The 14014-nt window shown below is 42.6% G+C and overlaps 1 protein-coding gene across 3 annotated transcripts in view; it reads right to left on the minus strand.

Moving 5' to 3' along the window:
- The window catches only part of FRMD4B (FERM domain containing 4B), a 314088-nt gene that overhangs the window by 87348 nt on the left and 212726 nt on the right, over window positions 1-14014 (minus strand). For all 3 annotated transcript variants that reach the window (XM_048226469.2, XM_026501212.4, XM_048226468.2), the window contains one exon: window positions 5680-5764. In XM_048226469.2, coding sequence (XP_048082426.1) covers window positions 5680-5764 — 85 coding nt within the window. The remainder of the gene's footprint in view (window positions 1-5679; window positions 5765-14014) is intronic.

Here is a 14014-nt window from a genome sequence, read left to right on the forward strand (position 1 = left end):
CCCAAGGCTGGGGAAAGAACCATCCAAGAAGATGAAAAGAAAGAGTACCTGGTTCCCACAGAAAAAACCTCATAATTCATGGGGCACTGAGGAGACTACTTAGAAAGGTCTTGCCTCAGTAATGGGGAATAATTAGTTCTAGAGTGAGCACTGCTCTAGGCCAGCCTAACAAATCATAAAACTAAGACTTGAAAAAAGTCAACATGCATCTAAGTAATTACATTTTATTCCAAAACAAATGTCAAGAATATTTATAGGAATATAAAAATATGCAGCACCCAAAAAGTTAAACATTGTCCAGCATCCATTCAAATATTATCAGGCATGCAAAGTAGGCAGGAAAACATGACCCATAATGAGGAGAAAAATGAATCGGTCAAAACCTATCAGAACTGACACAGATATTAGAATAAACAGAGAAAGGCTTTGAAACAATTATTATAACGGTATCTCATACATCCAAAAAGATGGAGTAGACGTATGGAAGATATAAAAATGATCCAAATCAAACTTCTAAGATAAAAACTCAATATATTGGATGAGACCAATGGCAGATTAGATTGCAAAAGAAAAGATATAAAATTGAAGACAGAGCCATAGAAACTATCCAAAATAAAGCATACACACAAAAATAACTATATAAAAAGAAGAAAGCATCACTGGGCTGTGAGGTAACTGCAGATTGCCCAGTATATGTGTAATTGGAGTTTGCAAAGGAGGCGTGGGTGGGAGCAGGAAAAAATATTTGAAGATAAAATGGCTGAGATATTTAAAAAGCTGTTGAAAATTATAAATTCACAAGCCCAAATGCTCAATAAATACCAAAAATAAGAAACACGAAGAAAACAATACCATAGTACCTCCTAATCAAAAGCACTAATAAAAAGAAAACCTTAAAAGCAGGCAGAAATATCAAATGTTTACATAAAAACAACAATGTCTTGTGCAGCTATAATATATCAAAAAGTAAAATGTATGACACTGACAGCATAAAGGCTAATGGAGGAGAGACAAATATACTATTGTAAGGTTCTTGTGCTAAATGTGTTTTGGTATTATGTCACTTGAAGGCAGACGTAATAAGTTAAAGATGTATACTATTGAGGCACCTCGGTGGCTCAGTCAGTTAAGCTTCAGACTCTTGATTTCAGCTCAGGTCATGATCTCAGGGTCGTGCGATCAAGCCCTGTGTCAGACTCGCCCTCAGTGGGGAGTTGGCAGGAGATTTTCTCTTTCCCTCTGCCCCTCCCCCTACTACCTCCCCCTCGTAAAATAATAAATAAATCAATCTTTAAAAAAATTTATACTATAAACCCTAAAGCAACCATGGAAATAATAAAGAGTTATAGCTAATAATCCAACAAAAGAGGTAAAATGGAATCATACAGTACAAAATAAATCCAAAAGAAGGGAGAGAAAGGAAAAATAACAGATGAGACAAACAGAAAACAATAGGAAGATGATAGACTTAAACTTAACCATGCCAAAAATCACACTACATGTAAACAGTATATATATAACCAGGTAAAATACAGTGATTGCCAAAATGTATTAAAAAATCAAGATGCAATTACATGTTGTCTGCAAAAAACGCACTTCAAATATACAGTTTCCAATAGTTTAAAAGGATGAGAAAAGATTTACCATGATAACACTAATCGAAGAAACTTGAAGTGACTATATTAATGTCAAACAAAGCAGACTTCAGAAAAAAGATTATGACCAGGACAAAGAGGATCATTTTATAATGATAATCAAAAGGACTTAACAATTCTAAATGTTTATTCCCTAATAACAGAGCTTTGAAATGCACGAAACAAAACTAATAATTTAATTAGGTCAACTTGTGAAAAGAAATAGAAACACCCATAGTAATAGCTACAGATTTCAATACCCCTCTGTCAATACCTGATACAAGAAGTAGACAATCAGCAAGATACAGTAGACTTGAACAATACTACCAACCAAGTCTATCTAATTAAAACGATGGCATATTCTGGGTCATGAAACAAGTCTCAATAAATTAAAAAGGATTTAATTCATACAAAGTGTGTTCTCTGACTATAGTGGGATTAAATTAGAAATAAATTAAAAAATGGCTAAGATGGGGCACCTGGGTTGCTCAGTCAGTTAAGTGTCTGACTTTGTTTCAGGTCATGATCTCAGGGTCCTGGGATCGAGCCCTGCATCCAGTGAGGGTCCCTGCTCAGCGGGGATTCTGTTTCTCCCTCTCCCATTCGTGCTCTCTCTAAGAAATAAAATCTTAAAAATTGACGAAAACTATAAACCCACAAGTCCAAGATGCTCAATGAATACCAATCATAAGAACCATAAAGAAAGTTATACCAATGCACCTGGTAATCAAAAGCAGTGATAAAATTCACAGTACATTCCACACAGTGACAACAGAATACACATTCTTCCCAAGTGCACAGGGATCATTTACCAAGATGGAATATATTCTGGGCCATAAAACGAGTCTCAATCAATTTAAAAGGATTTAATTCCTACAAAGTGTGTTCTCTGACCACAGTGGGATTATACTAGAAATAACAGAAAGATCTCTAAAAAAAACCCCCAAATATTTGGAAACCAAACTGCACTCTTCTAAATAACAAGAGGCCACTGAAGATACATGAAAAAGGAATTTGGAAATCTTTTGAGGTAAATAAAAATGAAAACACAACATATGAGAATTTGTGGGATACTACAAAATCAGTACTTAGGGGGGAATTTTATATACTAAATGCCCGTATTAGAAAAGAACATCTTTAAACGGTGATCTCAGTTTCTATCTTAAGGAACTAGAATAAGAAGAACAAATGAAGCCTAAAGAAAAAGGAAGAAAGTAAATAATAAAGATAAAATATAAAGATAATAAAGCTCAGAGCAGAAGCCAATGAGATAGAAACCAGAAAAACAACAGAGAAAATCACTGAAACCAAAAGCTGGTTCTTTGAGAAGCTCATGAGCAATCAACTTTTAGTCAGACTAATTAGAAAAAAAGAGAAAGGCACCAATTATTAATATCAGGATCGAGAGAGGTAACAGCACTCTAGACCACATGTTAAGAGGGCGATAAGGAAATATTTTGAACAACTATGTCTACAGACTTGACAACTAATAAAAAAAAAGGCAGACTAGAAAGAAAGAAGTAAAACTGTTTATTAGCAGATGCCATGAACATCTATAAAGAAAATCTGATGGAATCTACAAAAAAGCTACCAAAAGTGATAAGTGAGTTTAGGAAGTTTGCAGGATGCAAGAGCAATATACAAAAATCATTGTATTTTTATATACTAGTAATGAACACTCAGAAATTGAAATTAAAAGCTATCATTCACAAAGACACCATTCACAATTGTATCAAATAATATGGAAGATTTAGGGATAAATCTGACAAAAGACCTGTTTGCTGAAACCTATAAATATGCTGAGAGAAATTAAAGATGATTGAAATAAATGGAGATCATATCCTGCGTCCTGGGTCTGATGACTCCCTACTGTTAGGTTGTCAGTTCTTTCTACATTGGCGTATAGATTCAGTGCAATCCTAGTGAAAATCTCATCAGGTGTTTTGTGTTTGTTTGTGGTTTTTGTTCTTTTTTTTTTTTTTTTTGAAATTGACAAGTCGATTCTAAAATTCATACGGAAATGCAAAAAACAGAATAAATAAAACAGTGTTGAACAATGCTAGAGTTTGTTCTGATTGCAAGACACATTCTAAAGCTTTGGATATCAAAACAGTATGTTACAGGCAAAAAGGTTGACAAATAGATCAATGAAAGAAAATACAGAGCCCAGAACCAAACTCATACATATATGAAGAGCTGATTTTTGAAAACCACTTTGGAAAACAGTTTGGCAGCACCTTAAAAAATGAAGCATATCTACCTTATGATCTAGCCATTCTGCTCCCAGGTATTCACCCCCCAAAAAAGAAAACATGTGTCTATACAATGACTTGTACATGAATGTTCATTGCATTTTTATTTGTAATAGTCCCCAAACTGGTACAACCCAAATGTCCATCAACAGGTGAACGGATCATTTCGCAACATGTGTGTATCAAATCATCCTATTGTACTCCTTAAATTTACAGAGTATTATATGTCATTTATATCTCAGAAAAGCTGGAAAAAAAGTGGAAAAAACCCTCATGGGGAATTGAAAACAATTTAAGGTACATCCATACAATGGAATACTTAGCAATAAAAAAGAATGGGCTACCGATACACGCAACAACACAGATGAATCAAAATAATTATGCTCATGGAAAGAAGACAAAAAGATGGGGCGCCTGTGTGGCTTAGTGGGTTAAGCGTCTGTCTTCGGCTCAGGTCACGATCCTAGGGTCCTGGGATCGAGCCCCGCATTGGGCTCCCCGCTCAGCAGGAAGTCTGCTTCTCCCTCTCCCTCTGCCCCCACCCCCGATATTCTGTCTCTCCCTAATAAATAAATAAAATGTTAAAAAAAAGAAAACAAAAACATCATCCTGTGATTCCATCTACATACAACTCTAGAAAATGTAACCTGCTCCATTGTGAGAAAAAATAGAAGTGCCGTTGCTGGGTATGTTCACGATCTTGATTTTGGTGATCGTTTCATGGCTACTATATATGTTAAGACTTACAAAACTGTATACTTTAAACATGTACAGTCAATTATTTCTCAGTACAGCTGTTTAAAAAAATCCAACAAAAACTGCCCAGTCTGAGTCTTTAATCAATTAAAGCTGTGTGTGTGTGTGTGTGTGTGTGTGTGTGTGTGTGTGTGTACAGCGAACTACCCTTAACATTTGGGGGGCCTAGGGGAAATGTACCAATGTAGGTTCCCTAACCCATCCTTCTAGGCCAGGCATCCTGGGCACCCCTCAGATTTAGGGTGATGCATCTGGACAGAAGGGGCTCCCACCGGCCCTGAAAGCGGGCATGGGCTCTGAGATCCTGAACACTGAGACTCTAACCTAGAATGGAGACGTTTGCTCCAGATGAATGTATCTAGGTTCGTAGACTCCCTGGCTTGGCCAAGGGTGTGGTTTGAGGAGGCTGGCGTAGAGGCCTTGAACCCAGTGATAGCAAGGAGGTAAGATCAAAATTGAGAATGCTTTATAGCAATCTGAAATGATCCAGGCGTGGGGTCATTTCTCTAGCAACTCATGTTCACTGTATTTTACAAAAGCAACGTGTCCTCCAAAGATTGTATGCAAAGAAGACAATAAAGTGAAAAACCGGTCCCTCACCGCAGATAACAGAGACACTGCTTTAAAACACGTGGCTCTGAGCAGAGGCCCCCTAAATAAGATTGGTTTTGAATGATGAGAGACGTAGGGCATACACTATGAAACAAGATTTCCAGTATGACTTTTCTGAGGTTTCAATCACAATCTGACTGATCCATCTTTTCTTTCTGGAATATTCTGTGTGGAGTATAAGCTGCCTTTAAGGCAGTGGTAATTGTCTGTGAGCGTGAGTGCCCTGCAGATGGCTGTCTTTCTTACTCTGCATTTGAGAAGAGCTGCCTTTTGTTTAAAATTTTCTAATTTTTTTATGGCAGTGGAAAAGATTTTTGGCCATTTTTCTTTGTTTGAACATGGAAATATAGGCAATACCATTTGTCCCCCCCTCCTCCAGTCCGTCTGGAGTCACTCACTGAACGTAAAAAAAGGGGGCATCTTACCTTGTGCACACAGGACTTTGCATTCAGGAAAAACAGCTCCACGGTGGTTTTATCCTTTAAAAACGATATGCTCTCAATGTAAAACCTGAAAAATAGTACAGAAGTTGGTTTCTTCAGATTTCTTTCCCTCTTTCGGCATGATGTCGTGTCCTCATTTAGCTTCCCCAAAAGCGGAATGGATTTTGAGGAACTAGGAAACAGATGTGCTTTTTTTTCCCCTTCAAAAGAAATCTGTAACACACATATATGTCTACATGTATGTACACACACATTTATATGAATGTAGGCATATATGCAGATAAAATCTCTTAACAGAAAGTTTTTGTGTGTTGGACGGGGAATTCAAGAGAAATCCAAAATGGTACCCAACTGCAAACCCAGCTTTATCGGTGTGGATCATTCTTGGACACGTGTTCTGGGAGCTCGTCATACCTCAGGCAGCTTTAAAACAAAGCCCAGGCGGAAGTAGAAGTAGAAAGTAGAAGTTGACTGAGTAAGAACGATATAACGGAACGCTGATGTCTGCTCTGGTTTTCAGACTTGAGGTGGGTGTGAGGGTGTGAGGGCCCCAGGCCCCCCTTGCCTGCATCCACCACGCAAATTTCAATCACCCCTGCTCCTTCCCTGTCATCCTTCCAGGCCAGGGTTTTCTCTTGGCTGAAAGCCAAGCCCTCAGTAGCACTTAACCTTGGACTTTTTTTCATGCAAATCAGAGTATTCTAGGCCTCTTCCCACCCCCTTTCCTGGGCTTTAGTGCCTGCTCTAAGGAGAGCTCCAACAGCCCCATGTAAGGAGGGGAGGGGAGTCCTTCACAGCTCTGTTTTCAAAATGTCCGACTGATGAGGCTGGCCCGTGAACGCTCCGCTCTGGGTGGGTGAGCGGGACAGACGAGGCACAGAAGTTTTTCTCAAGTTCGGAGCCTTGCTTGATGAATAATGCATGGAAAGACCCAATGCCCCAAGACAGCTCTCAGCTCGGCTTCTGGAAGAGAAACTTGCTCTCTGATTGGTGAGAGTTAAGATCAACCAGGGCTAAAGTGGCTCGGGGAGCCAGACCTTAGCTCTGCACCATCATGACAGGCGTTGGGCATCTGTTCCTCACCCCCTTCCTCCCAACAAGGACAGAATGTTGGATAAATAAATGCAACTGAAAAGGACCACGGATGATTTTATCACGGAGATGGCAAAATCATTTGAAAAATTCCACCTCTAATGTTGAATCATCAAGGGGAGTTCCAGAAAGAGAATAAATCCTTTCTATTTTTCCTTACTTATCTCATAAGTGAGATTAACGAAGACTGACGATGGCTAGTTTGGGAGAAAGGAAAGTGAAGGACTCAGACAGGGAGGAGAATGTGGGGCGGGGGCGGGGGGGGGGGGACAAGCTTGGGAATCAGATCGAGATAGGGACTCCCTTCCTCCATCCTTTATTAGCTGTGGGGCCTTGGGCAACTTCATCAGCTTCTTTGTGTCTCTTCTAAAATGGGTATCACTATTGCACTCATCTCATGGTTTGGGGGAGTCTTGAAAGGACTAAAGGAGATGAAATATGGAAAACACTCAATAAATATTAACAATTGTTAATAAAAAACCCATTCTCTGGAATGGAATGCTGTGTGGCTCCAGGGGAAGTGACTCCAGCTTTGAATTAAGATCCCAGGCCTTCGGGTGCCTTGGCAGCTGGCCTCAGGGTCCCCCTGGCTTTGTGTCCCTCAGCTCCTGCTGCTGACTTGCCCTTCTTTCTCCTACTGGTGGCTTCGGCTTCGTGCCTCCCTCTGCTTCCGTGGTTTCTCTGTCACTCCCTTTGAGGGATCACATGTATTTGGTTGGTCCACTTCTTATCCGGTATAAGGAGCCTCTCTGGGGTTGAGCACTCTTCTTTCCAGGCCAGTTAACTCAATGGCTGCATCCTGAAGGACCTTCCAGTTCAACTGGTGGTGGTGGTGGCAGTTGCCTGCTCTCTTTGCTTCTACAGGTACTTTTATCCCTGTCAGCTGAGGTCACAGGAGCAGGTTTCCTGAAGGGGCAGCAGCAGTGTGCCAGGTACGATCCCCTGAGCCCCTGCTAAGCGCTTTCCATACGCTGTCTCATTTCAGTCTCAACAACCAGGTCCCTTCATCTTCAGTATAACCAGATGCTACAGGTAGTGAACTTATGAACCTATTTCACAGATGAGGAAATGGAGAGATGGACGTGTCATCTTCTCCAAGCCATACAGGTAGGAAGTGGAGGAGCCATGATTTGAACTGAGGCCTGTCAGACTTCAAAGTTCACATTCCAAACAGATGTGATATAATGCCTTCCTACCATAACAATCACAATGAAACGTAACAGGCACACAATGCCATGGGGCCCGAACGAGGGATGCAATTAACTCGGCTTATGAATCAACAGGGAGAAGGCTGCCAAGCTGAAATCCGTAGCACTAAGTGTCATAGGACACGAAAATGTCCCCTTAGACAATTGAGCTGAGTCTTAGAGAAAGCATGAGTTCACCAGGTAGCCAAGGGAGGAAAGCCATTCTAGGAAGAGGACATATTAGCCAGACCAGTCCTCTTGCTAAGCTTCAAGAATTTAAGAAACCACATGCAGGGAGCTGGGTGGCTCGGCCCCAAATCAGCTTGTGGCTGGCCCAACTCTGAACAGATAGCTTTGTACCAGAAACTGGGTTCACCTTGTTTCCGAAGCCCAAGTCCCTGACTGTACCTTCGTTCCAGTAAACAGGTCCCTATCTTGTTTCCCACCACTTTCTGGCAACCTGCCCTGCTGCCTTCTACCTTTCTTCTTTGGTGTCTGATTACCTGCTCTCTCAAACCAGAATCCCATCTCTCCCACAAGGGGGCCACTGTAACGATTTCATATTTATGGAGTGTATGAAAAGTGTGTATCGTCCTTTGGGAGAGTAGCTCCCTAGGCACACCTATCAACATGTATCATGAAGTGAAAACAGAATCTAGGGCTTCTTAATGAAATAAAACGAACTCTCTCAGACGCATAAAATAAAGACCTTTTGTTTCAGCCCCTTTTTGGCAAAAGGATACGGTTTCCTTTCTTCACACTTACTGTGAGTGATTTCACCAAGATTTTGTGAAGTTGAAGCCCACGGTTCAATTTTCAGCCCTGAAATGAGCTCAGGCTTTTTGACTACGCATATGTTTCAGAGACAAACCTCATACAGCTTAATAAGTACAATTTCTTGGAAAAGAGAATTTGCCTGGAGAGGTTTTGTCTCTAATTTGTGTGCTCCTTCCACCCCCCCAGGAGCCATCTTTGTCCCTTCCTGACAGGACAGTTGTTCACCTAAACGTTTAGCAAGGATAACAGAACATCACACTTCAGGGATGTGACAAAGATGGCCTGGGGAGCAGGTGGGCCTGTCGGCCCGAAGACAACACAGGTATGTCAAAACACAGAACACGGGAATTGTTTGGAATGGGCCTTTCTTCAATAAGTCGCTTACATGTAGGTGGCCAATATTTTCTTCTTGGGGCATTTATTCATGGTGACCAAAAGTCAACACCATGGAGTTGGGGAGAGAGCCTGGTCCTCGGGCTTTGAGCCGGCTGTCCAGCCTCTCAGTGCTCCCCTGCTTCACCTGCCCCACATCCCAGAGCCATGAGATGTTTTGAATGTGTTCAACATAGTGAATGGCATGCCGTTCAGCAGCCAATAAGTGGCGGGCATATTATTACGATATTCCTCTTCTTCTATGGATGGGACTATAATAACAGGCATTGGCTATGCTGAGGAGCTTTTTAAAACTTTATCAGGTGTCCTTCCTAAGTGCTTTCTCTCAAGGACACAATGCTCCCCCCAAGTGTCTATTTTACCCAGAACGGGAAAATGCTGTGAAATAAAAGTCCTCTGACCAGTTACGACTTGTTCTCTGCAACTGAGCATATTTCATTTTCCAAGGCCTTCCTTATGTCTCAGTGATATCTTCAAAGACGGTGAATCGGGCAAGAATTGCTCAATGACTTCGCATTCTGAACAATGCTGAGCTTGTGACTGGCGTCCAGTGAGGGCATCCTTCTGGGTTTCGGTCAGTCATCGCAGGTAATTTCTGGCACTCACCGCAGCCTCGGGCCCAAGGAGATTCCTATCAGATCCCAGTCCACGTTCTGAGCAGGGAGATCTCTGCTTATTGCTTGTAATGACCCTGCAACCTCATCGTCTCACTTTATAATGCATGCTGAAGACAGCAGTGTAATTGAAGTATACTGTACTTTCTCTGAGCTATTATGCAGGGCTCGTGGGAGTCCCAGCTGCTCCTTTCATCTCTGGGAGGGGTGCAGCCTGGGAGAATTCCCCAAGGAAAGCACTGTTTGCTTCCACAATGTGCTCCCCTGCCAAAAGTCCCTCCTTCACTTCTGAATTTCCAGGCCTCTCTAGGAGAACCAGCGAGGGCCCTCCAGATAAGCCTGTAAGAACCTGCCTGGTTGTTCACTACCACGGTGTGGCTCTTTCTGAGTTCCCTGGGGAAGGGCTGGAGGCCCAGGAGGGTAAGGGCCTTGCTGTGACCTGTCCGAAAGGGTTTCAAGGAAGTCTTCTGCCCCAGGCAGCCCATAAGTATCCAAGTGTTGCTTCTTCCCTTCCCAATTGCAAAACAGCCTGCTCCTGTCCTCCACGAGCAAAGTAGGGACGCAGGCTTTGAGAAGGAGGCAGAAAGGGAGGCAGGAGAGGGAAGATGGCGGGTGGTGGTGGGGGGAACGGCCAGGCACTGTGAATGACAAAGACGAACGATGAGATCTTCCACCCAGGGCGAATGTGAATGGGTCTGACCTAAGCCAGACAGTCCCAAACCTTCCACGTTCGCAGACCGTATATCACATTATGGAATTCTTTTTTTTTTTTTTTTTAACCCGTTCCATATGTGATGCAGGCAGCCTCTGTCATTTATATCATGAAAATCGTTAACATTTACTGAGGGTCTACATTATATGTTCTTAGAGGTTTAATCCTCCAACAACAAGGTCCATTTTACATGTGAAGAAAATAAGCCACAGAGCGGATAAATGGCAGAGCTGGGATTCGAACCCAGGAGCGATGCTACAGCACTGGGTCTCCGTGGGCGGAGTGGGGACGCAGTGGGCAGTGTGGAAGACATTTCTGGATCACCCTGACTTGGAGGGTGTACTGGCATCTAGGAGGCCGATGCCCGGGATGCTGAGACCATCCCACACCCCCGCGTAGCTTCCCACGACAAAGAATTACCTGCCCCAAATGTCAAAAGGTCCCCTGTTAAGAAACTCTGCGCTGAAGGCCAAGCTTTAACTTCTGCACGCTACAACTTTTTGCACTCATTACTCATTCCTTCCTTCCGCCCTTTCGATGCCACCCTGAGGACAGACTACAGAGGAGAGCAAGCCGATTCCCATGAACAATGTCTGATATTTGATCAGAAAGCACACTGAGGTATATAATCCTGTAAGAAACTGGAATCGGGACCGAGCACGAGTTTTGAAGGGTTCGGGGTCTTTCTGGAGCTCTCGTATGAATTAGGATGTTGGAGCCTCACCGATGGAGGTCTCTAACCAAGTGCCTGGAAGGTCAAGAATGGGTTATGCCGCTTAGGTGGTCACAGTCAATATTAAGGCAACCAACAGTCACATCCTCTAGGTTCTGGGATATGGCCCACTCAGATGGGAGTGTGGTGGGTGGCCCAGAGCTCCTGCTCACCTCACATCCTGCCTTGAAGAGCCTCTGCTGGGCCCACAGTAGGAGGAACCAGTTATTCCTCTGGGCGTTTGATCACATTCCTCCGCGAAGAGATAAACCTTCCTGTCCTGTGCTTATTGTAAGTTTCCTACTCTTTGATAGCTTTAAAATAACTCATGGCTAGCCTCTCACAAACATTCTAATTTCTCTTCCTTTTATCAATCCTAATGCTTGCATTAAAAAAAAAAATGCTTAAGTAATGTGTTCATTGCAGGAAAAAAATACAGAGAGATAAGCAAAAAGACCAAAAAAAAAAAAAAAAATCATTCCCATAATCATTCTACCCAGAGATTAACTACTCTTTGCATTTAAAAAAAATGCTTAAGTAATGTGTTCATCATAGGAAAAAATATATAGAGATTAACAAAAAGAAGAAAAAAATCATTCCCATAATCATTCTACCCAGACACTAACTGCTGTTTGCACTAAAAAAATGCTTAAGTAATGTGTTCATTGTAGGAAAATATATATAGATTAACAAAAAGAAAGAGAAATCATTCCCAGAATCATTCTACCCAGAGATCAACTACTGGTAACATTTTAAACTTTTTCCCTACTCCTTCCTACTCATGTATTTCCCCTAAGTGTAATCATGTCACACATGTTTTGTGGTCTGCTTGAATATATTGGGGGTGTCTTTCCACATTAAATCTCTTTTTTTCACCAGAGTCTTTGTTTTTACCTGCTGTGTTGTATTCCATATATTTGGCTTTCTTAAAAAAAAAAGTCAGGTGGAGTGATGGGGACCCACACGTTAGAGCCATGATGCTTCCTTGAGTGCTGACAGCACTTTCAAAGTTTTTCAAAGGCTCCATGTTTGCAACAATTTTGGCAGAAAGGTAGCAGTTTCCCTTCCATCCCCCACATTTCTGCCAGAACTCTCCAAGTAATGCAGGGAGTTCTCAGCCCTGAGTGTCACCGATGATGGTTTAGGGGTATCTCTGAGTGGTCCCTTATAGCCCTAGGGCACAGCAGAGGGGACTTGAGGAGGAGGAAAAGGGGCAGGAGAGGGAAGAGCAGAAGGGGAGGAGGGGGGAAGCAACAAGTAGTCGAAGAAGGGAGTAAAAGACGCTGAGACGCTGCTCTGGTGGAGCTGGGTGGTACCAGCCTGACCCACCTCCGCCTGCCCTCCCCTGAGGGAATGCAAGCTTTTCCAGTGAGGTCACGCCAAGGCCCTGCTCTCTGATTTAAATGCTTGCAAGCGCATTCACTATCAAGCTTTTCCAATGCTCACATCTGGGCTGCATTACCAAAGAGGCCCATGCGTTTGCAAAAGATAATTTACAGCAGCAAATAACAAGCCCCCCCCCCCCGCCTCCCCATGGAGAAGTCCCCCAGCAACCTGGGGGAGTTTGGACTCAATGGAAATGGAGAACTGGTTCAATGAATTATGGTGCATAGATAAATTATGGGGCGTCTCTACACCCAGGTGTCACATGAGTATTTCGCACTATCACTGAGCTTTTGCAACTGAAAAGACAAAGGTTTAATCCGGAAGTTCATAAAGGTAACGCTAAGTGCCCTTCACCTTCAGTGTTTTCTTTCTTCCACGCAGAAGCAGCCTGTGTTTCTGAGCTGCTCCCTGTGCCCTGGTGGGAATTAACCAAGAGAAAGTCACCCCCTCTCCCAGACCTGCAGGACCCCAGTGTTTAGCTCAGGACTCAAGTGAGACAATGGACGTCAAATATTTAGCCCAGTGCCTGCCTCATGGTTAATGCCACATATCAAGAGTGAGAGAGCAAAACTGTATGGTTTTTTCTTTCTCATAAACACTACAATTTTTAAAAAAATGATATTTTCTTATATTTTTATAGCATTTTGCAAACTCACTTTCTATCCCGATGTCTCTTTATTTGTCACAACTTACTGGAACAAGACCACATTACCATCTCTAGTGGACTGGATCAGAATCTGGGCCAGGAATGTGGGGGATTTGGGGGTTGGACGGGTATGATTGTCTAGTTTGAAAAATTCCTAGGATGATTCAGATACGCACCCCTTCTCTCTGTGGGGAAACACTGACATGCAACGTACTTAAAAAAAAAAGCAACTAATCTCTTTTATTAAAGTGGCCAATTGTTCACCATAAGAATGCCGTAACTTACTGAACCTAAACTTCATTGTCAGCATTTTGATATTTCTAACTGTTGGCAATGAAAATAACTGTGAGGCACGTCCTTGCAATGCGCTACCACTGTGGGGAATCCTTTGTCATTGTGCATTCACTGCTTCGTGACTGCACCTCGGTGATGGCTTCCAGTTACAGAACGAAGAAGTCACGGGGACGGAAAGCACAGCAGAGGCCTGCAGCCCATGGTATCGTAACAGCGTCGCATGGTGACAGACGGCAGCTACGTTTGTGATGAGCACTGGATAATGTATGGGCTCCTCAAATCACCGTGTTGTACACCTGCAACTAATGTAACATTGTGTGCCAATTATACTTCAATCGGAAAAAAAAAGAGGTCTGGTGTATTTCCGGAGGCTCCTGTGGTGACCAATGTCCAAACAGAACCGAAAGCTCTCTTTGGTTCTATTCTTCAATGACTAAAAGCGTAGCCAACACAGGCAGCTTCAAGGGTTGGTGATGGTGTCTATGTCCCCATAAGCTCACCAAC

The sequence above is a fragment of the Ursus arctos genome, unplaced genomic scaffold (genome assembly GCF_023065955.2).
Source record: "Ursus arctos isolate Adak ecotype North America unplaced genomic scaffold, UrsArc2.0 scaffold_14, whole genome shotgun sequence".
NCBI lineage: Eukaryota > Metazoa > Chordata > Mammalia > Carnivora > Ursidae > Ursus > Ursus arctos.